Here is a 24,978-nt window from a genome sequence, read left to right as displayed (position 1 = left end):
TGGAACGTTTAATACATAATCCGATGAGTTCTAATCTCGCAACAGTATTAAAATTCTTCTAAACACGTAAGTTGAAAAAATATCTATTGTATGTATGTTTATGATAGTTGACGATTTAGTGTCGCTTTGAGGAAAGGTTAGATAATGCGTCTAATATCGATGTTGCAAAAAGCTGTTGAAATATGTTTGCGGCGAATACGTTGCTATTTGTCAATGAACATATGTAATGATAAATAATAACATAATAATAGTATACTTACATACGTAATAAATAATAACATAATGATAGTATAGCAATCTTTACTATGACCCTCGTAATTAAAAATGTACAATGTTCGTGACAAATGTTTTTATGTAGTTGTTCATTGTAGTAGTTTCACGACTATAAAAGACAATAAGTTGTGATAAAATCACAGATCCACCAGATGTTACATTACCAAACGGGATTCTTTTCCTGGGATAACCGAATGACAATATTATTCGCTAACAGATTGAAATAGTCCATTTAATGCTACTTGCTGTCTAGGATACTAGCTGTCAGGATGCTCTTCTGGTTGTTCACAGTCTGCGCGTTAGGATGGTGCATGGTGCAGGTAAGGATAAAATAATTGAATAATTAACTTTTTCCTACAAATGATGTATTAAGTCGTGTAGTAAGTTTATTTTCTCTTTGGAGTAATATTTTATGAAATACTATAAAAACGTTCCACGTTGTTCAAAAGTTCGAGGTACGTTTGCTTTTTGGATGAAACAAACCTATTGTAATTATAACCATTTTTTTTTAGTAGAAATAATTACAGTTTGAATATTACAAGAAAATAATACATTTTTAATTTTAATTTAAGTAATTTATATTTGTTAATATAAGGCAGATTACGACATACTATTGGAAGATATTGACTGTAGTCAAATTAATGAAGAATATATAAAGTCATGCGATCTTGAACTAAACTATGATAGCACATATGGGGCTAGTCTGAACGTGTATGTAGAGATCATTAAAACACTTCCTGAGGACACTAAGGTATGTATTTAAAGTATTTTCGATTAAAGTATCATAAATAACGATTAATCATTTAGCTTAAACAATTTAATAAAAATTTCAATACATTAGGTTGTCCGAAAAGTGTCTTTCTTTCGCAAACGTGTTTTTTTACAACAGTGCACCTTCATGCACAATCGTGATACCAAGTCTGTGAAATGTCGCGGTGTTTATCTCAACAGAACAAAATGGATCGTACGTAATTCGACAAAATAATATAAAACAAAAAACGTTGTGCATCTATTATTTCCTCATAAAACGAAAGAAACCTTTCGAACAACCTAATATATGTAGTTGTAGTACAACCATCTTACGTCAACTAAGATTGTCGCTCTAATTTTTTATATTTCGTATATTGGCTGCTATTTCTACCTACATATGTACGTGCATATAAGTATCTTGCTATATTCGAAATTTTTCTACAATTGCTTTGAATATTAATCATTTTTAGTTGTTTAACTTATAAAAACATGTAAAAATTTGTAGTTGTTAACACATATTCGAGTTTATAGTTTAAATGTACATTTACCTCAATGTAACAGTAATATCATCAAGTGTTTTAATTATTTAGCGCTGTGAGTAGGAAATAACTATGATACGTAATACCTACCTGGAATACCTACTTACAAGGGAAGAAGTTTTTGTAATGTAATCATGATTACTAACCGTAAGTTAACTTTGCATCTCATTGAGATGCGTCTTCTTATCGATCTCTTTGAATAGAGAAAATTCCGCTTTCTTAGAGGAAAATGATGAACGTATATCCATTGAAAAAAAAAATGTTATTTGCATATTTTCTTCTTACAAGTATTCAAACGATCATTATAGCGAGACCAGTGAATTCTCTAATTAAATCTCTTTTTTTTATTTGAGTTCTTCCAATTATACATGAAAGAGAAATAAACGACGATTAGATTAAAAAAAAGATATATGTATGTATATAGTAATTAGGTAAATTAATTATGTGGTTTTAGAAAAGCTTTATTAAAATAGAAATGGCTTTTATATTATCTTCTCTATTAATAATATGTATTATAGTTTATATTAAAACAATAATCCTACCACGAAAACGGAGTGATTAAAATAAAGGTTAAAAAATTCATTATATTATCATGTAACGCATGTATTATTATAATACATATTATGATATATACAAGACATATTAATTATATCTCCTTGTAATAGAAACGATATGAAATTATGTAAAATATATATAATATATAATATATATAATAAATATTATATATATAACCTATACATGATAGATTACAGAATTACTCGTATCATTAAATTAATATTCGTATCATCAACATTTGTTTTATAGGTAACAGCCGACGTATTTACGGTTCGAATGGGTGAATATACGGTTGATCTCGGGCTTCATGTAGATAAAAGTATTTGTGAGATCGTAGCGGATTCAAAATCTATAATGGTACCTATGCTAAGAGCAATCGACATGGATAACGATAATTGCCCTCCGAACCCGGTGTGTAAACAATTTGATACTCAAAAATGTAATACAGACGAGAACCTTAATTTATTTTTATCAAAGAGGAATTAATTATTTTTTCATCCATATTTTATTATATGCCTAATAAAATACAAATTTTGTTTTTTACTTTGATAAACTATTTTACAATATATGTACATATGTAATGAGCAAAGAAAGAAATCATCTTGTATTACATACATTTTTCTGAGAACGTTAGGTAATTAACTTTATAATTTATTACATTTTAGGGGGTTTACCAACTAGAAGACTACGTAATTGACAACATGGATGGTTTACCGCCATCACTTCCCGATGGTCATTATTTATTTAATATGACATTAACAAACGAAGATACCACCATAGTGCACATTGATGTTTATATAAGAATATACTGATCAATTTTTCGAACCTAATATTCGTATAGAATTTAAAATAATGTTTAAAATAAAGATTGACCAGCAAGCATACGATACGTTGTTTACAGTATTTTAAATATTCTTACTGAGGTATCTGCTAACTTATAGTTATTGAATTAGCGTACGTATTTTGCTACATATTGCAGATTTTTTTTTATTTATTTGTTGAAATTACAATCAATTCTCGCGTTGAGAATTTTCAGTAATTTTTCTGGCGTGGCGCAGTGACATGGCTGTTTATTTACAATAAGTTAATACTTATTATAGATAGGTATAATTTATAAGTATTATAAGTAAGTGCATATGCTTAATTTGGATAATTAAATGAATCTAACGTTTAGGTCTAGCGGGTAGTGCCTCTTCAGCCTGCGAATCTGGTCCGTCGTATCGAGTAGTCCAGTGATTAGGGGGTTTCGGTGTTTGTTGATTCTTTTGCTATATCTGTCGCTATATTTTGCTATTTCCTCTTTGACGGTGGGTATTTTGAGGTCGCGGTGTATTGTTTCATTGGTTACATACCAAGGTGCGTCAATTAGGGATCTTAGCGTTTTCGATTGAAAGCGTTGGAGTATTTCAATGTTGGAGTTACTTGCTGTTCCCCATAGTTGGATTCCGTAGGTGCAGACAGGTTTTATTACGGTCTTGTAGAGGGTAATTTTATTCTGTATATTTAGTTTGGAGCGTCGGCCCGTGAGCCAATAGAGTTTTTTTAGTTTGTCCTTTAGTTGCTTCCTTTTATCTGAGATGTGTGTCTTCCACGTTAGTCTCCTGTCCAGGGTCATGCCCAGGTATCGGACTGTGTCCCTGCTAGGAACTGTTGCATTGCTGATGGTGACCTGGGGGCAGGTTTGTTTTCGGAGCGTGAAGGTTACATGTGAGGATTTCTTTTCGTTGACTTTGAAGACCCATTTGTGAAACCACTTTTCCATGGAGTCGAGACTTCGCTGGAGAGTGGATGAGGCTATTACCGGGTCTGCGTGGGTAGCTAGTAGCGCTGTGTCGTCAGCAAATGTTGCTATTGTTATCTCGTTTGATATAGATAGGTCGGCAGTGTAGATGGAGTACAGTAGGGGTCCGAGGACACTACCTTGGGGTATGCCGGATTCTATTGGAAATGTTGCGGAAGTGGCGTCTAGGCATTTAACTATGAATTGTCTATTGATTAGGTAGGATTTTAGGATGGAGTAGTAGGGGTGAGGTAGGACCTTTTTAAGCTTGTATAGTAGCCCTTCATGCCATACTTTGTCGAATGCCTGTTGGATGTCTAGAAAAACCGCTGAGCAATATTTTTTCTTTTCGAGTGTTTGGCTGATCGTATGGGTTATGCGGTGGATTTGCTCTACTGTTGAATGTTGTTTTCGGAAGCCAAATTGGTGATCTGGGAGTGTTTTCAAGTTCTCTAGGAGTGGAAGGAGTCGATTCGTGAGCATCTTCTCGAATAGTTTAGACAGAGTAGGTGAAAGACTGACTGGGCGATAGGAGCTGGTTTCGTATATCGGTTTACCGGGTTTGGGGATGAGGGTAATCAATGAGATTTTCCAGGCTTTAGGATAGTGTTCCAGGCGAAGGATAGCATTAAAAATCGATGTGATGAGTGCTATCCCTTTTATGGGAAGTTCCTTGATTGCTTTATTGCCTATTAGGTCGTGTCCTGCTGCTCTCTTGGGGTTTAGGCGACTGATTGTTTCTATAGTCTCTGCAGAGGTGAAGGGTTCGATAGGAGGGGACATTTGGAAGGGGGTGTGCAAGTATTCAGTAACGTCCGCGGCGGCTTTGGGGGAATGGGATTTGGATACTTTTGACAAGTATTTAGCAAACAGGTCGGCTTTTTCTATAGGGCTTCGCGCCCATCCACCTTGCGGACGGCGGATAGGTGGGATTATTTGTGGGGGGCGTGTGAGTTTCCTGGAGGCCTTCCATAACGAGTAGTTGGAGTCGGCTGTGGGGGATAAGCTGGCGAGGTATTTATGGAAACAGTCGTTTTTATAATTTTTTAAGGTTTTGGATAGCTTTCTAGTTGCGTTGTTTAGTTTGCGTTTGTCATCCGGTGTTCTATGGGTCTGCCATACTCTTCTTAGTCTACGTTTTTCTGCTATTTTTTTTTAGTATGTATTGGGGATATTCTTGTTTGCTGTTAGATGGCTTTGTCGGTGTGGAGAGGCGGATTGCGTTTATTATGCTCGTGTTTAAGTATTCCGTGGCTGCTTCGATTTCTTCCTTTGTTTTTAGTGGAGTTAAGGCTGAGGTTGAGTGTGTAAAGACTTCTCTAAAGAGCTGCCAGTTGGTGTGTTGGTTGTGAATGGAGCCATTAGGTGTATTCTCGATGATTGTTGAACTGACTGTTGCTATCACGGGAGAATGATCAGAGGAGAGATCAGCCGAGGAGTTGATCTGGACGTGTCTTGATGGGATATTTTTAGTTATGAAGAAGTCGAGAAGGTCGGGTATTTTGTTGGCGCCAGTGGGCCAGTATGTGGGTTCGTATGTGGTGAGGTAGTTGAGGTTGTTGTTTATTATGCTGTTTAAGAGGTTTTTGCCTCTTGCTGTAACCAGTCTGCTGCCCCATTGGATGTGCTTGGCGTTATAGTCTCCTCCAACTATGAATCTATTGCCCAGGGTGTCCAGGAAGTTATCAAAGTCTTCTTTGGCGATGGAGTGTCTGGGAGGGCAGTATACTGCTGAGGTGGTGATTGAGCCATGACAGTCTTCTATTGCTACGTTTGTTGCTTGGAGGTAGTCTTTCTGGAATGATGGAAGTTCGTAGTGCTTAATACTTGCTTTTATTATTATTCCAGTGCCACCGTGGGCCTTTCCGCTGGGGTGTTGGGTATGGTAGAATTTGTAACCATTTATTTTCAGGTAGCTCTTGTCGGTGAAGTGGGTTTCCGATACGAGCATTACGTCGATTTGCTGGTGTTTTAAGAAGAGTTCTAGTTCAAGTTTGTGTTGCGCTAGACCGTTGGCGTTCCAGAGTGCTATGCGCCTTGGTTTTATTTTGAGTCGGGGCGTGCTAATTTTTCCACGATGAGTGTTAGTAGCGATAGCAAGTGATTTATTTGCTCCGATTGTTTCTCTATTAGCTTTTCAAGCCTTGAGGAGTTGTCTGTGTTAGGTGGGTTGGGGACACTGTTTTGGGGAAGGTTTCTTTGGCTGTTCGGGTTATTTTGGATGCCTTGTACTGCTTGGGCATAGGAGGTTGAGGTGGAGATGAATTTGGTAGGACTGGGTGTTTGGTTGGTTGAGGGGGTTGGGGTAGTCGTGAATTTCGGCGGGCTGGGTGTTTGGTTGGATACCTCTTTCGCTCTGAGCTTAGGCTACCTGTTCGTGTATAGTGTTTTATATGCTGGGCAGCCTTTGTAGTTGGCAGGGTGGTCCCCTTGGCAGTGGATGCATTTCGCTGGGGTTTCCGGTGATTTGGCGCACTGGACAGTGGAGTGAGTGCCTGCGCATTTAACGCAGCGGAAAGTATGGTTGCAGTATTTCTGCGTATGACCGTACCTTTGGCACCTATTGCATTGCACTATTTCTTTTTTCACGAGCGGTGGTTCGATCTTTACTATCGCGTTCATTAGGCGACTGATGTTGTAGATTTCCTTATTGTTCGGCTTTTGTTTAATGTCTAGGAAGAATAAGGATAACGGGTCTTTCGAGACTCTATGCCTTATATTACTTACGTTGATGACTTCGTGGCCGAGTTTTGAGAGTTCGTATTTGAGTTCGTCTATGTCTGCTAAGTGGTGGATGTTTCGTAGGACCACCCGGAGAGGCCTTTCCTGTTTGAGTTGGTAGGTGTGGAAGTTGGCGTTCAGGGTCCTGAGTGTCTTGGTGAGTTTTCTGTAAGCTTCTGGGTTCGTCGGTAGTATTTTTACTTTATTGTTATTTATCTTTAAGTTTTAGTCCTCCTTGGAGATATCTCTCTCTAAGGACTTGATCATTGTCTGTATGTCAATGACGTCGTCCACAAATATTGGTGGGGGAGGGGGGATTCTCTGTGAGTGTTGGTTTGGTGGCGGTTCTACGATTTCCATGGCGTCGTTTGAGGATTCCAATACGGCGAACCTGTTGTGTGTGTTTATTTGCGTTGCTGTTTCTATTTTCCTTTTCTTTGTAGTGTTAGCGTCGTTAGTGCGGAGAGCTCTGCTACACTTCTGCCACGGGGTAGCTGCGAGTCTGCTCCGGAGAGCCTGGTCGCGGTTGCTGGGCCATCATCGAGCTAGTTAATTCGGAATGAACAACTAGTCGTGAGGCTGTGAGGCTAGTATTCGGGTTGGGGTTAGGTGCGTGGGATGTTCTTCTCCCTAAAGGGTAAGGGACACTTAGCTGTGTTCTCTTTCGACGGTTGGGCGACACGTGTTGTTTTCGAACTACGCTGGGCACTAGAGACACGTCTGCACGCTTCGGCACTCCACAGCGAACTGACATATTGCAGATGAGTTGAGATTTTACGGATGAGTCAGTAAATTAACCCTCGCAGCCAGGTCACCATAATTTGATCTATAGATCGCTCACCGTATCAGCCGACTCGCATCTTACAGAAAATAAAACGACGAAAACAAAACAATGTTATTGCAAAACTATCTGTCTATGGATCAATTTAACCCAGCATTCGGGCTCTCCGTTGCTATTTCACTATTCGGTACCCAAAAAATTAGTTATGAGGATTCATAATTGATTTTTACTAACCTTTGAATTGTCCCTTTATGAAATCAGCAGATGACCCAATATTTATGTGTATCTATACATACTTGCAATATATTTATTTTCACCATGCCACTTTAATTATAATCTCTTTTATGTTTTACATTTTAATTATAATCATTTTACATATTATAACATACACTCCTTGTCAAAGAGATAGCCCAGGTGTGCTATCCTTTATGTTTTCGCACGTTCGCGGGGAGACACGATCTCGAAGATGCGCGCCAACGGGAGTCGTAAATTCCCGTTACGATTTGCTAATCGACGCCGCGAATCGTTCGATCCCTTATTTCTTTTGAGATAATAAGGGTGGTTAAATGAAAGATAACGCTGCTGCTAACAGGTTATTATATATTTTCACAAACCAACAACTTCGGTGTAACACAAAATGAATATTTGCTATGAGATGACTACGAATGAGTGCGACCTGAGTCTCTAGACGGATTATCGCGTATACTGATGGATTTGTCGACTCACTGTATTCGAATTGTTGACTGCTTGACGAGATGCTTGATTGACACTGACTGATCTTCGGGTGCAAACCCGGTCGAACGATGTTGACCGTTCGAAGGATGTAAAATCAGTGATGTTCGGAGACGATGCTGTGGCGGAGGAAAGCTAAGGATGGGTGTGTCTAGCGCACGAGACCATCGAATTTGTTGGTGACGATTTTGGCTAAGAGAGTGAGGGAAATAGTCTTCGTTGTTAACTGGTTCAACGAAGGGTCTTAACCGACCTCGAGAGAAAGTGGTTAGTGGGAGGAAAGTTGCATCATACGTGAGAAAAACTAACTTTCCCTTGTCAAGCCGTAGTAGACAAAGGTCTTTAGAAATGCTTCGGAAACAGACGTTTGTTCAGTTTGAAAGACCTCGACTAGGAAATTCCTGAGATTTATGGAAGGTACTTGAGACTATTGAGGGTACGCGGTGAGTATCCGAAGACATCTGGTTGCCATCTTGCCCGCGGTGTGTGGCCTGGGCTAGGTAGAGTGTTACGCGACGTAACACTTTAATTTCTCAATGACGCGTGTAAAGTTCTTCGTCTGTAGCGTATAATATTAAAACATTATGAGCTCAGAATATGCGGTTCGTTGAAAATAATTAAAAATATTATGAGGTTTAGTGTGTAACAAAAAAAAATTGTTTTATTCTAAGAACGAAATAATAGCACACTCTGTTAGTATGTTTAGAAATTGCTCAGTAGTTTATGATCTATCAACGAGTAAAGATAACAGTGCAATATTATATAAGTTTGTAAGTATGGAACGCCGAAAAATATTAAACAAGTCTGAAAAAAAACAAATTCTTGAACTAAAGCAGCAACAGTTGTCAGTAGCAAAAATATCGAAAGTAATAAGAAGAAGTCGTAAAGTAATACAGAATTTCTTAAAAAATGTTGAAGATTATGACAAAAAGAAAAGTACTGGTCGGCCGTTATCGTTATCCGATCGTGATAGGCGAGCAATTTTGCGTGTAACTTCCAACTCGCAGTTAACAACAAAGCAAATAATGGGAAAATCTAGTGTTTTGGATTTGGGTATGGTCGTTCTCACATAAGCAAAGTCAGCCTCTGTTCTGTTCTCACATGTAACTCAATTTTGTTTTTTTAATTATTAATATTTTGGATTATGCTTACCTGAAATGTAATTACAAAGCAACTTTTTTTAAATTTAAAATTGCATTCAACTGCCAGAATTATGAGTGAATTACAATACATTGTTCGCATTCTTATGAATATCAAGGCCCTCTTTCTATTTTGTCGGGCAATTTTCATTTTTAACGTATTGAACATTTAGAGATGCGAAACTAACGTGAAAACAACAAATCACACAAGAAAGTTCGAATATTAATTTTGTAATGACATACTTTTTATTTACATATACTTACATCGGCGATCATTAAATAAGAAATAGATGTATCATCGATAACACAATTTCAGGACCTATGTTTTCTTGTACGGTTTGTTGATCTTATAGTTCACTAAAAATTCGTTAAATTCATTAGCTTCAAGAGCCGAGGAAATATAATTCTTCTCATCCGTGGAATGTCTTGGAGAAAACGATCGTCGAACGATGAACGAGGTTAAAGGAAAACCGGATTACGGTGAATCATCTATGCTATGCTGAAGGTTCAAATTGCGTTTTCTCTCAAAGTTCATCTGATCGGAGATTCGAATTAAGTTAGCGTGCTCGTTTTGAAGAGCCCTCCTCAGCTCCTGAAGCTTCCAATCTGCCTCCGTTCGCTTTTCCGCTATCTGTTTCTGCAAAGCAGCTATACGCTGGTTCAAAATACTATAATCCGCCTTTGACGGGGTCGCTGGTTCATAACCATCGCACGGCACCGCTCTACTGTCCTGGTGCACCATGTCCAATGTCAACTGACAAATCTTATCGTGAAGCTCAGCTAACTGTGTCAATGTCAATGACTGCAAAGAAAAAGAACAAAGGAAAAGATTGGAAAATATTTACGTAATGTCGTATTTTTATGGGCATAACTGAAAGATTGTCATCACAGAGAATAGATTCAATTGATAAAGCTGACAATTAAGTTAGAAATATCCCATTTTTTGATAGATGAACAAAATTATGAATGTAATTTGCTTAAAGTTATATTATTTAAATTTTTACTTCAATTTGAAGATACATTTAGAACATTCAATTTAATAGAACGGACAAAGTAGGACATTTATTAATTTCTGAAGTACGGAATGATTTATTAGATCTATCAGGTTTATTCAGTTAGTAAGTAACATCACTAATCCACATCATTGTGATTCACATGCGGTAACCAACGTCGGGGTAATACAATATTATATCGATATTACATAATTCAATAACGCACCAATATTCGTATATATCAAAAAATATTTGTACTATCTATATGTTAAACATTTCCATATATGAATAAAGCGCTTTTTAAATTATTTTTCATTATAGAAATTCTTGATAATGTTACAGCATCGATTCTCAATAACTGATGATTTGAAAGATATAATCAATATCAATAAATTTGCAGGTAAAATGAGAAATAAAAAATTCAAATTTCTCTTATGAGAAATTACGCATGAATTATTAACGTTTATGTTAAAATTTATTAGTTTGTTGAAGATTCGAATCTAGAACCATTTCACGCGAAATCTTATGACAATACATTTTTTCATTCTTACATTTTTAAATGGATGCTTTTTTATCAAAGATTTGAATTATCTATCTATAAATATGTTTCTCTCACTTTTCATTAAGGAAATCTTTTTTGCATAAAAGTTGTAGCTAGTGCCAAGTCCCGATTAACATAGAATCATTCGGCCATTAGAAATATACAAAAATAAAATTCCAATACTATGTAAATTCTACTAGTATATCTAATGGATCTCGTCTTCGGACTTACGTTCAGCCAGCTGTCAGGATCGAAAATGCCCTCGCCAGGTTTAGCCTGTGCATTACATTAAAATAATAAATGATCGTATTAGTACATATACATATAAATATGAGTTTTTTCGTAAAGTTACATCTAATTGTTAATAAATACTGTTATTAAGTATCTTTATTATTAAGAATCATATTTTATTTAAATATTTAAATATACCATAAATATTTATGCTTTTATACATTTTTAAATATTACGAAAAAAACCAAAACAATGTGTTGATTTTTATTTTAATAGATATTATTATGCAGACTACTTCAATAAAACGAATATACCTAATTATACCTAATTATAATAGAAGAAACGTAAAGTCGTTTATCATTTATCAATAGTCACAGTTTTTTTATCCTTAAAAACTTTAAAATAATAACATAATTTTAATTTAGGTTCTTACCTTTTCAGTTGTCAAAATAGTTTAAAATGAAAGAAATTTCGAAAACTGCTTTAGTAGGAAATTATTCAAAAAAACAGAAACAATCACTTGATACGTTATCAATAAATCAATTCCCTTGTTAACTATGTTATATGTTAGTCTTTCGAAATATACGACTTAAAATATTTAAAATATAAAACTTGTTTAATATACCTATCTATCGCATATGTTATACATACTCCAAGATTTTTTATTTCCTGTTCCGTTTGATAGATATCATTAGATAAATCATGAGATTTCTTCAACAAATCTGCAATGTCTTTCTTTAATACTGGATCAATTTCTGGTTCTTCTTCCGGCCTGTCCGCCATTTTCGGTTCTGTAGCTTTACCTTCCAAATATCTAATATAATTCCGAATGCGCAGCACACCTATTTTAAATGTTACAAAATGTATATTTTACACTTTGTAATTTAAGGTATAAATTCGGAATACAATATACTTTAATAACTAAAGATCTAATAGGTTATGACTATGAATACTATCAAATGTAAATCGTTAAAATTGTAGAAACTCTAAAACTCTGAATTTGGAAACAATTCGATATACCTTCCTTTGATTTAACATATTTTTATTTAAGAAACTTTTTTTTATTCGTTTTAAAATTTCATGATTTTTTCTTCAGCTATAATAATTATTTCCCTCCTCTATCAATTTAATTAGCATAATATTGCGTCGTATTTAGTAATATACATCATAATGTAAAAATTAGATGTAACCACGATGGATTTTTATTTCTCATTTTAAAGCAAGCATGGAAACGAAAATTCTTGAACTTTGAACTATTCATGCACTTTCATCTTTTTCAATGAACGAGGAAAAATATTTGTAGCATATATAATAATATGTAAACATTGAGTATTTATAAATATTTACAATAAAATTAAATAAATTTAATGCGATTCGATATACGATACACGTCATTGAGAAGTATTAATTTAAATACGATTTATTTCAATTATATAGTCACACTTTTATGTGAGCTACTGACAATGAGATCTTTATAAATAATTGTAGAATCGGCAAAGTTTTTAAGATTGTAAGCTCATTTAGATTAAGATCAGAAATTACATCAAATAAAAATTCTAAATAGTCGTATTCAGTAACATTCGTTAATAACAGTTGCTTTAATCATGAATTTGCGGTTGTAACAAGCAATAAAACGATAAAAATCAGTCTTCGGAACTTTCGCGTTCTTTATTTGTAGAAAAGTTAATGTAATTTTTACCTTCATTCTGTTTTTTGAATTTCTTCCCCAGTAATTCATTCCCCTTTATGAAATCACCGCAGTCATCCAAAATATCTTTGTCCATCTCCGTTTCCTTGGGCTCCACCTTTTTCACTGCATAAAATTGATTTCATTAAAAATATTTTATATATATATATGTCGGGTTTACATTAGAATTAGGGTTAGGGGCGTGAAACGAATCTTCGTTTGGATTACACGTTGTCGTTATGCAAGAGAGAAGACATTGACTAGTGCAAATACGATTATCATAGAACCGGACAAATAACCGTGGTAGTTAGATACTCGAGAAACTAATGACAATGATCCTAGGTTCAATAACGAATCCGCTGTCAACGGGATAACAGGATGCGCCTTCCTCCAAAGCCCAAATCGTACTCGACTTGCTTGGCTACGATGGAAGTATAACTAAACTAACTCTTTGTTAAAACGTGGAATATCCACCGAGCGTACAGACGCTAAGTAACTCGCTAATACGTCCTCACGAGAGAATTTGTAACTCCCAGCAAAAAACCAAAAATAACATCAAATGCAAATGCTAGGTGGGCTTTCTTTTTTTTTATTAACGTGGAGGAAATCCGCACGGACACCAGGCCGCTTCTGGGGAAAAGCGGCGTGGTAGTGCCGGACTCCAACCAACTAAAACCTCCACGATGACCGTCTCGGCCCGGGCCCGGGAACCGGTGTGAGCGATCTATTCTTCTTACAGTCTAAAAATATCAGAGCACAAGCACTTTAAAGTCGAAGTAAAAGGAGAAGATTGTCGCTGTAAAATTATACCTGATACTGTCTGAGGTAAATAATAATATTAAATGCCGTTCATTAACCACTCTGCTTAAATTTGCAAAGTGACTTGAACAAAAGATCAACTACTTGCTCTTCTAATTTGGATTCCAAACAAATTGAAAGGATAATTATCATACCTTCTTTCAATTTTGCATTTTCTCTTTTCAGCTTTCCCAATTCCTTGCGTAGCCTTTCCCTCTCCTCTTGGCAATCGAATAACTGGCTTTTCAGTTTCTCATTTCCATCTTTTAACTCGTCATTCTCTTTCTTCAATTTATCCAGATCCATGGCTAGCGCAGTATCGCGTTCTCTGTGCCTATTTTTCTCATCCCTTAGTTTACCTAATTCCGACCGCAATTCACCATAATCGCTTTTCAATTTATCCAAATCGGCTTTTAATTTATTCACTTCGTTCTTCGCCGTGTTTAAATCGTCCTGCAGTTTTGCATTTTGCGACTTCAAATCTGTCAATCCATTACGCAATCTTTCGTTCTCTGTTTGACAATCGGCTAACTCACCCTTGAGATTCGCATTCTCTTTCTTTATTTTGGCTAATTCTTTCTCCAATTCTGCGTCCCGTTCTTTCTGACTATCTCTCTCCTTCTTCAGGTCAGCTAATTCAGACTTCAATTTGTCGTAATCGCTTTTTAATTTGTCCAAATCATTTCTTAACCTATTCGATTCCTCTATGGCGTTATTTAAATTGTTTTGCAGTTCTGCATTCTCTGATTTCAATCTATCTAGCTCTGGCCTCAGCCTATCCAGTTCTTTTTTAGCATCTTCTAATTGTTTCTTCAAAGGCTCGAGCTCGTTCACTGTGTTCTCGAGATCGGCTATTTTGTTATTCAAGTCGTCGTTTTCTTTCTCTAGATCGTTTAGCTGTTTCTCCGCTTCTGCCGATTTGTTTTTCGTTCCAGTTAACTCCGTCGCCAACTTTGCATTGTCATTCTTTAGATTCGCGTTTTCGTTTCCCAGCTTCGTATTATCGTCCTTCAGAGTTTCTAATTGCCCGTTCAACTTGGTTAATTCCACATTCAGCTTTTCGTTCTCGTTTCTCAGCTTATCGTTTTCGCTGCGAACCTTATCCAACGCCGCTTTTAGAGCGGTCAGCTCATTCTTCATGTCGGCCAATTCCTTCTTGGCCGCATCTTTTGCGGCCATCTGCTCTTCTAGCTCGTTTGTACGATTGTTTAGCTGTTCGCGAAAACGATAGAGTTCGTTGACCAGTTCTTTTTTCTCGGCTAGCAAATCGGATAGTTCACTTTCCAGCAACTTTATCTTTGCTTCCGCGTCCGCGAGCGCCTTCTTCAGCTTATCGATCTCGTTCTTTATACGATTGTTTCCCTTTGTCAGTTCATCCAACTCATTTTTCACTTCGTTTAATTGTTTTTGCAACCTATCGTTCTCAGTTTGGCAAATTTGCAGATCTGCCCTCAATTTTTCCGCAGCTGCCTCCTCTGCATTCAAGATTGATTTCAATCTATCGATCTCTGCTTTCTGTCCATCGCCTTCTCCTTTCAGCCTAGTATAGTCGTCTTCGAAATTTTTCCTATCTTGCAGAAGGTTTACGTTCTCCTCTTTAAGAGAATCTAAATCAGCCATCAAGGTATTATATTCGTCCTTTAAACTTTTCAAGAGATCCAATTGAGACTTTAGTGCGTTATTGGCATCTCTTAATATAGAAACCTCTTCTTTGCACTTCTCCAGTTCATTTTTTGTTACCGCAAGCTGTCTTCCTAGGTCGTCTATTTCGTTTCTGTATCTGTTGTTGTCAGCTCTCAATTTACCTAGTTCCTTTTTCAAGGCATCCAGTTCCTCCTTCAAGGCCGCAATTTCTGAATCACCCTTATTTCTGGCCGATTTTTCTGCTTCGAATGCTTTTTCCTGTTGGTCGAGTTGAGAAGTTAAATCGACAAGCTTCTTGTCAAGCTCGCCTTTCTCAATCTTGAAACGGTACATCTCTGCTTCTAGTGCTTTCTTCGAAGCCTAGTAGATATTAAAATCAAATTTAGGAACATTGAAAATGATACAAGTGTTGTAGATTAATGGATGTTTCACTTCTTTTCAATTAATTTATAATTAATAAATAAAGACATTTCTCGTATGAAAGATACAAATATTTTTAATGAAAAATTACGCTAAAACATTAAAATTATTGCTAAAATACCTAAAATACTTAATAAATTTATGTATATTATGCATATACTTATGTATAATATAATACTTAGTACCAAAATTTAATAATACATTATAATAAAAATATATACCAAGATAAATACGCATTTTTAAGTTAATACTTATAAATCAACACAATTTACCTGGCATTCGAGCAAATCTTTCAAGGCTTTCTCAAGATCAGCTTTCGATTTATCAATGTCCAACTGAAGTTTGCAGTTCTCCATTTTCCAATGATCTATGTTTGCTTCCAGTTTAGCAATTTTTTCTTTTAATTCATCGATTAATTTCTTCAGATCAGCAATCTCTCGTTTCAGATCCGCACATTCCGATTTCAAATTCGATAGATCATGATCCATATCCAATAACTTGGCTTTTAGACCTTGATTTTCCTGTTTCAAAGTGTCATTTTCTGTCCTAGCATTGGCCAGGTTCTTACTTAGATCGTGCACCTGATCCTCCAGTATCTTCAGATCGTTCTGTATCTTTTCATTGTCAGCCGTTTCTCTAGCCAATTTTGCTTTGAAATCGTTGGCCTCGTTCTCCAAACTCGTCAAATCGTCCCGCAATTTATCATTTTCACTATGCAAACGGGAGATCAGCGGCTCCAGAGACCGAATTTTCTCCTCAGCTCTGTCGAGATTAGCCTTTAATTTATTCAATTCGTCGTTCGATGATTGCAATTGTTCCCGTGATTTTCCAAGTTCGTCTTTTAATTTGTCATTCTCTTCCTTGCACGAGTTTATCTCTCCTTTCAGCTTCTCATTTTCAGCTTCCAGATGATCCTTCTCCACTCTGAATTTTTCGTTTTCCATCTTACAGTCGCTCAATTGCTTGCTCAATCGATCTCTTTCGCCTTTCAAAAGAGAATTCTCATTCTTCAGATTATTTAACTCCGCCGACAAACTGTCCCCTTCGCCCCTCATTCCCTGAATTTCAGACTTCAAACCGCTGTTTTCAGTTCTCAGCTGATCCATCTCGCCAACACATTTATCCAGTCCGTTTTTCAAAGAACCTATCTCAGATTTCAATTGATCCATATCCTCTAGGACTTTTTCCAATTCATGTCTCAAACGATCAACTTCAGCAAGTAAATCCTCATTTTCCGACTTCAATTTATCGAATGCCACTAATTTTTCTTCCAATTCCGCGTTTTTTGCTTTCAGATTGGCGATTTCTTTCATTAAGCGATCATCAAGTCCGTGAATATCAGACTTGAATGCTTGATTCTCCAATTTAAGCTGGTCGCTCTCAGTTCTCAGCTTTTCCATCTCGTCCACGCACTTATCGAGTGCGTTTTTCAGAGATGTTACTTCAGATTTCAATCGATCAACTTCTTCCCAGGCTTTTGCCAATTCCTGTTTCAAACGATCTACTTCATCAAGCAAATCAACATTTTCTAGTTTCATTTTATCCAATTCACTTAACTTTTCTTCCAATTCTGAGATTTCTGCTTTTAAATCGTCATTGTCTTTCATTAAGTGATCGGTAATTGCTTGCATCTCAGACTTCAAGGTTTCGTTCTGTTTTTTGAGGTCGCCATTTTCGATTCTCAGCTTTTGCATCTCGCCCACACAACTATCGAGTCCATCCTTCAAGGAACCTATTTCGGATTTCAATTGATCAATGTCCTCCAACGCTTTTTCTAATTCTTTTGTCAGAAGATCTACTTCAGCCAGTAAATCTGTATTTCTTCCCTTTAACTTATCCATCTCCTCCAGCTTTCCTTGTAATTCTATTATTTTAGATTTCAAATCATCATTTTCCTTCGTTAAGCGATTCTTTTCGAACTTGCAGTTCTCTACTTGTTCTTGCAGCTTTGCAAGTTCAAGTACCTTATCCTTATCCGTCGCTTTTAACGCGTCACCAGCGGCTTTTAGTTCCTCCGCTTGCCTTCTGGAATCCTCAAGGTCATCCCTTAACGCTTTCATATCTCGTTTCAGTGAATCGTTCTCAAGATTGATCCCATCGAGGCTCTTCTGTAGCTCATCCTTCTGTAGTTTCAGTTTATTAAGTTCTTTACCAGTTTCGTCCAATTTGGCTATCAGACTCTCGTTCTCCGCCATCGCTTGTTCCACCTGTTTTTTGATACCATTATTCTCGTTCAACAATGCATCGCGTTCTTGCTTCGCCTTGGCCAATTCATCCTCCAGTTTGTTGATCTCTGCTTGCAAATTGTCCAAAGCCTGCTTCATGCTATCGTAGTCGTTCCTTAGCTGGTAATTCAAATTGTCTAGCTCCTTCATCCTTTTCATCAGATCATCGTTCTCGCTCTCCAACTGCTCTAACCGAGCCCTCAACTTTTCCCTCTCGCCGACCGATGCTTCTAACGTTTCGCGAAGCTCGTCGTTCTCCTTCCTTTCGGCATCGATCTGATCTTTCAGATCGAAAATCTCCCTCTGTAACAATTCAATCTCATCTCGGTATCTCTCCAGTTCCTTCTCCAATGCGGTCCTGGCGCCCCTTTCATCCTCCAGTTGTCCAATGAACGCCTCCATCTGTTTCCTTGTCTCGTCCAGTTCGTTCGACAAATTTTCCTTGTCTCGCCTTAAAGTGTTCACCTCACTTTCGAGATTCGCTATTATCGCTTTCGCGGCTGCAAGGTCCTCTTCGAAGCCGTGTAGCTTTTCCGAAAGTGCGTTTTTATCCAGACAGCACTGTTCCAGCTTCGCGTTTAGCGTCTTGCACTCTTCCAACTCATTCTTCAGTTTGGTTATCTCAGCTTTCAAATCATCGATCTCGTCATTTGCCTCATCGAGTTTTGACTGTAATTCTGCCGTCTTATTCTTGTACTCCTTCTCCAAGTTGTTCCTCTGCTCTAGTAAATCTATTATCTGATCGTCTCTATCCTTCAGTGCTTCTCGCAGTTTGTTTAGTTCGTTCAGTAATTCAGTTTTCTCTGATTTGAGATCATGTAACTCTGATTTCAGGTTCTCCACTTCGGATTTCAGAGAAGATAACCCCAATAAGTCTATTTCTGATTGTCTTAGGTTGTTCAGCAGTCCTGCGATCTAAAAAAGGAGCTACAGTTTTTTAATTGTTTTTAATTGGTATCATGGTTTCGGTTAATATCATATTTTCGAATTTCATTAAAAAATATTTTATTTATATATATGTCGGGTTCCCATTATGATTAGGGGCGTGTAACGAATCTTCATTTGGATTAAACATTGTTATTATGCAATAGAGAAGACATTTACTAGTACCAATATGATTATTACAGAATTTGACAAGTAACCGTGGTAATTAGATACTCGAGATGGTATTATCGTTTTACAATATTAACAAACTTTTACTGCTATATAATAAATTTTACAAACTTATTTGGAATAGCCAGCTGACGTTAACTTTAAGTTTAGAACTATCGAGATGTAATACCTTGTCATCTTTCCTCCTAAGTTCCTCCTTCATGGCTTCTATCTGTTCCTCTAAACCTTTTTGGCTGATCATCGATTCCAGTTCTTTGTTCAGTGCATCGATTTGCTCGTCCCTTTCTTCTAACTGCTTTCTTAGATCAACCACGATATCCTCGCAGTTGTTTAGCTTATGCAATAAATCTGAAATGTCAATATACTCCGGCACTGTGGTTGTTTCGGCCGTTTGCAATATCGTTTCTGGCGTTTTCTTTCCTTCGAGATCAACCAATGCACTGCGCAAATCTGTCACTTGTGCAAGAAGACGTTCGTTTTCCAAACGCAGATCATCGCAGTTCTTGGAAAGATCCACCAAGGTTTCAATCGATTTCTCCACAACTTTGGAAATCTGTTGTTCAGCCGCTTCACCTTTCATAAGATCACGCAGTTTTGCCCTTAAACGATATATCGCAGGGCAGCTGATGTCCTCTTCGGTCTGCGCCAGCTTCAACCTCAAATCCGATATCATGTCTCGCAATCTGTCAGAGCAAGAACATTTCTTTGACATCTTGCAATTGAGGTCATAAAAAATTTTCAAAGAAGTATGTTTCATGGATAGTTTTGGTAGAAGATATACATTGAAGTGATAACATTAATCAGGGTTGGAAATACAAAACATTTTGATGGATAAAATACAAATTTAAAAGGCGTAAGAGGAAAAAAGCAACTCTTGTCTTATCAGGAATGTAAGGTTTCAGACTTAGTTTAGTTAAAATTTACTATAAATTACATGTGTCGAACATTAACGTCTACAATAAAAATATGAAATTTCATTATCGTAACATTAGTATATAACCAGAATGTTGGTGTGATTTCCTCAGGTGAATGTAAATTTGGAAGAAACGCTATGTATGTTTCTGCCGTCGTAGATTTATTTGAGCACAGTTAATCGACCAAACGTCCAGATACATATGAACAATGACATATATATTTCTGCTACCAATGATTCATTGTTGGGAAGCGGAAACGATTAAACGAGATCTACGAAGCGGAGAAAGTAGCGAGCAGTACTCTTTCTTTTCAAGCGCGAAACCCTCTCTAAGATATCTTATCTTCTCTCTGAGAAAGTGGATCGTGGCGTCAGGATCGTCACAGCAATCTCGCTCGGCAAGAGTTTCCTCAAGATCCCTCGCTTTATCTTGCAGCACCGTGTTTGCATTTTGCAGCCTTTCGATTTCTTCTCGGGAGTGCACTAGCAGCGGATCGGGCTTCAACATCTCATCCGCATTTACACCTACACGAAAACATCTGATCTTTAGAAACATTCGCAACAGTGAATATGTACGATACTGTTCAAAGAAAGCGCTCTAAATTTTGAAAAAAGTCCCTGATGCTAGGAAGCTCCAGTCTACATTCCGAAACAGTCTTCGGTTTGTATTACTATTACGGAATTTACTAGTAAAACGGATGAATACATATAGTACTACGTCCTAAAATGAATAATGTAGCGAAAGTTTCATGTATTATGGGAATAGTACAGGAAAGGTGCTAATGAGAAAATGAAGATTACAGAAATAAAATATATCTACGAGTTTGTTGACTTTGATGTTATTTAATAATTAAAATTTATTGGTATATTTAATACAACTAAAACATAGTTAAAAAAAGAAACAATCTATCCAATCCAAAAGTGTAAGTTTTATAGCAGTAGGTGAGAAATCCATCAAGTTTTGTGAAAAAACTAACAGCATATCGAATACCTAAAATATGATAACTAGACTGCGAATTTTTATGAAAATTTACATTTTTATAAACACAACTAAAAAACTGGAGATTGAATACAAATTGTTTACCTGTTAAAAAGTAGATACCTAGATATAACCAATACTTCGATATTTATATGCATTTTCTGTATTTTTCCATCTTTAAATTTCGCATAAATGTATAAAAATGCGCAGTCCATTATAATCGATTAAACTTTTAAAATGAAAATATTTGAAGTACATGTTTTTTAAGAGAATCCCCGAAGCAGAATTTTTTTAACAGTTTGCGTTCATAAAATAACCTAATGCTCAGTTAAAGTGTCACGTCCCGTGCGAAAATAAAATTGAACATTTCTTTCAAATCAAGGTAATTTTAAACGTTTATTTGAAACCGTGTTTACAGTATTTGAAGTGAAAGGCAGTTAAAGCCGCTAAAAGCTATATCTTGCGAAAACTTATCTATGTTTTTATATTTACCTAACTATGTTTTTATAACGATATTAAGACAATTTAAATTGTAAACAAATCGGCAGTTTGAACAAAGTTTGGGGATCTTCCCAAACATTTTCAAAAAGACCCCGACGTTTTTTCATCTCCGACAGATATAGATAAATACAGCGACTCAGAGAAGTCAGTAACAATAATTACCGTTCTTCTATCAAATAATAATATTACCGTTCGTCAACCAAATAATTACCATTTGAAGAGTTGGTTATCATTTTGTCAATTGTCAATATCGAAATCGAGTAAGATTTGTATAAATCATTACATATTGTTAATTTACTTTCGAACAACTTTAATCCTCTTCCGTGACAGTATTCCCGCACATAGCAGGTTAGCCGAAAGGGGAACTTACTGCCAGTTGCATTAAATGTCAGTTAACGCTACCTTCTCGTCGGCAACTAAACAGAACGTGACAAAAGACACTTGTTCGCAAACTATTGAACGAGACGATCAGTATGTATGTAATTTCTGCCGTTTCGCTCTTTATAGTACTAATTGCGTGGAACGTTACTCCTTTCGACTTGAATCAAACAACTAACTCGTAAGGGAGGAGAAACGCAATCACAAGGGTATCCGTACAGAATTCCGATTAATCAATTTCGCACAAGCTAACTACTAAACGAATCAGAGAGAGAAAGAGAAAGAGACAGACAGACAGAAAGAGAGAGAGAGAGAATAAGAAGGAGAGATTCAGAAAGGAGAAAAAAAGAAGAGAAGGGGATAATCTACGAAATATCATACATCGATACCGAATGATTGGAGGGCTTGTTTCAAAGACCTATTTTCGCTCTCGAGTTGAAGTCTTTCCATTCGCCACTTTTTCATCTGACACTTCATTACAGTGAGCTTCTTCAAGGCAAACGAGAGATCGTAGATTTCTGCTTCTTTGTCGCTGAATGGATCGTAACTACAGCAACAGCACGGCTCGTGCGGTGGATCGATCGATTCTTGCGACGATGCCTCGCATCCGCACGGACAAACCTCCATTATTCGAATAATCTTTCAAAATTTTCCGTAATTAGAAACCGCTTGCCTCTCAGCATAAGACAAGAATTTTAACATCGATTCGTAGCTGTAAGAAGGAAACGACCTTAAAGCTTAGAGGCCGAGCGAACTGGTTTTAGAAATTCAGACTTAATAGTAAAGAAGCTTTATACAATAATAATGTCGACCAAAGAACAGAATGATTGTATCCTAATATTTTCTATTCCTATTTGTAGAACATCTACGATCGGCGTTCTTACTTCGTTCTCTAACCTTCTAAATCCGTTTTTCCGCCAACCATTATTTTAGAGGTTATCCAAACATAACTATTTTCCTGCTGTGTGTTCTTTCCTCCCTGTCACCGCGCCGGTGTCGCCGAATCACCGATATAAGTGAATTATGATCGTAAACCAATTACAGACAGTTCGACGCATCTAAGCGCGAAACTAGCCTCGAGCACCAGGTCAAACAATACATTTAGTCTAGATATACGAGGTTGACATGATGTATTTTGACGCGGCAGTCACACTTTTGCTGCCACACGATAGCGGTCATCGATAAAGATCGATAATCTGATTTAACGTCAGACTGGTCTGTTTTATTGGGCCACGTAATAAATTCGTTTATATTTTGACGACACGACACTTAGGTAGATGCCATTTTCATACATAATATATATATGTATTATTTAACGTGTTTCCATAAATATCCAGAGCGCACCATTCTCTATAAAATTTAGGATAACTTTTCCATTGTTTGCTATAATTTCCAGATTATAGATTAACATCATCGAAATGGCAAAAAAAAAAAATATCTTTCCGTACAATATCAGCTGGCTGCTACTTTTCTTTGCTCTATATATGCAAATTAACTGTCCAAAGACTGAATATTTTTTCTGAAATTCTGTCAAAAATACCTTATTTCTATATTATAAAGTTACTTACTTTAAAATTACAAGATTCATACACGGAAAGTCGCGCTCCTACAAATTTTGAAATTCTTCAAATGAAAATAAAAGAAATATGTACATTTTCAAATAAATAATTCGGTATACTTCTGTAACTAAGTAATTAAGAATAAAGAAAAGTGCATAATAACTTCTCTGTACTGTTTTATTATAAATTACTGTAAGAAATTAAAAATATGATTTTACTATAATGGTATGTTGTTCCACTTTTTATGATTACTGTTACGCCACGAGGCTTACCACAGGCTGTATTTTCTAACCGTCGCTCGCGGTCCTACAGTGTCGCAGGCAGATCGTCTTATCTGCCCGCCGGATCATATACAATGTATCGACGAGCGTGTAACGTCAATTCACATCAGGCCACACACCGCGGACAGAATGGCACCCAGATGACTGCACATCATTGGCGCGTACCCTCAATAGTCTTAAGTACCCACCAGGGGTCTTGGAATTTTCATAGTTAAGGTCCTTCGAACAGTTCGCTGTGGAGTGCCGAAGCGTGCAGACGTGTCTCTAGTGCCCAGCGTAGTTCGAAAACAACACGTGTCGCCCAACCGTCGAAAGTGAACACAGCCAAGTGTTTCCTACCCTTTAGGGAGAAGAAAATTCCACGCACCTAACCCCAATCCGAATACTAGTCTCATAGCCTCACGACTAGTTATTCATTTTGAATTAACTAGCTCGATGATGGCCCAGCAATCGCGACCAGGCTCTCCGGAGCAGACTCGCAACTACTCCGCGCTACCTCCTCCGTGGCAGAAGTGTAGCAGAACTCTCCGCACCAACGACGCTAATATTACAAAGAAACGGAAAATATAAACACCAAAACCAGACATGAACGACACCCGGAACGAACAATCAACGATAGAAATAAACACCCACAACAGGTTCGCCGTATTGCAATCCACTAACGACGCCATGGAAATCGCAGACCCGCCGCCAAACCCACAAGCACAGAGAATCCCCCCTCCCCCACCAATATTTGTGGATGTCGTCATCGACATACAGACAATGATCAAGTCCTTAGAGAGAGATATCTCCAAGGAGGACTAAAACTTAAAGATAAATAACAATAAAGTAAAAATACTGCCGAGGAACCCAGAAGCTTACAGAAAACTCACCAAGACACTCAGGACCCTGAACGCCAACTTCCACACCTACCAACTCAAACAGGAAAGGCCTCTCCGGGTGGTCCTACGAAACATCCACCACTTAGCAGACATAGACGAACTCAAATACGAACTCTCAAAACTCGGCCACGAAGTCATCAACGTAAGTAATATAAGGCATAGAGTCTCGAAAGACCCGTTATCCTTATTCTTCCTAGACATTAAACAAAAGCCGAACAATAAGGAAATCTACAACATCAGTCGCCTAATGAACGCGATAGTAAAGATCGAACCACCGCTCGTGAAAAAAGAAATAGTGCAATGCAATAGGTGCCAAAGGTACGGTCATACGCAGAAATACTGCAACCATACTTTCCGCTGCGTTAAATGCGCAGGCACTCACTCCACTGTCCAGTGCGCCAAATCACCGGAAACCCCAGCGAAATGCATCCACTGCCAAGGGGACCACCCTGCCAACTACAAAGGCTGCCCAGCATATAAAACACTATACACGAACAGGTAGCCTAAGCTCAGAGCGAAAGAGGTATCCAACCAAACACCCAGCCCGCCGAAATTCACGACTACC

General features: G+C 37.2%; 2 protein-coding genes across 2 annotated transcripts; one reads left to right on the top strand and one right to left on the bottom strand.

Annotated features, from left to right (window-relative positions):
• The first annotated feature begins 418 nt into the window (after positions 1–418).
• LOC117236654 lies at positions 419–3,002 on the top strand. Its single transcript, XM_033499785.1, has 4 exons — positions 419–593; positions 869–1,024; positions 2,367–2,528; positions 2,783–3,002. Exons 1-4 carry the CDS (start codon positions 543–545, stop codon positions 2,927–2,929), a joined length of 516 nt encoding a protein of 171 aa, XP_033355676.1. The 5' UTR covers positions 419–542; the 3' UTR covers positions 2,930–3,002.
• Positions 3,003–9,643: 6,641 nt separating this feature from the next.
• On the bottom strand, positions 9,644–19,594 carry LOC117236702 (myosin heavy chain, cardiac muscle isoform-like). The gene is made up of 8 exons (XM_033499867.1): positions 19,091–19,594; positions 18,319–18,723; positions 15,856–18,171; positions 13,675–15,523; positions 12,734–12,847; positions 11,686–11,876; positions 11,035–11,079; positions 9,644–10,072 (listed from the first exon to the last, which is right to left on the bottom strand). Exons 1-8 carry the CDS (start codon positions 19,592–19,594, stop codon positions 9,746–9,748), a joined length of 5,751 nt encoding a protein of 1,916 aa, XP_033355758.1. The 3' UTR covers positions 9,644–9,745.
• Positions 19,595–24,978: the final 5,384 nt, after the last annotated feature.

This window comes from Bombus vosnesenskii, unplaced genomic scaffold, assembly GCF_011952255.1.
Source record: "Bombus vosnesenskii isolate JDL3184/JDL3185 unplaced genomic scaffold, Bvos_JDL3184-5_v1.1 scf7180000013351, whole genome shotgun sequence".
Lineage (NCBI taxonomy): Eukaryota > Metazoa > Arthropoda > Insecta > Hymenoptera > Apidae > Bombus > Bombus vosnesenskii.
Note: the sequence above shows the minus strand (reverse complement) of the source record. Positions and strands in the feature narration are given on the sequence as shown.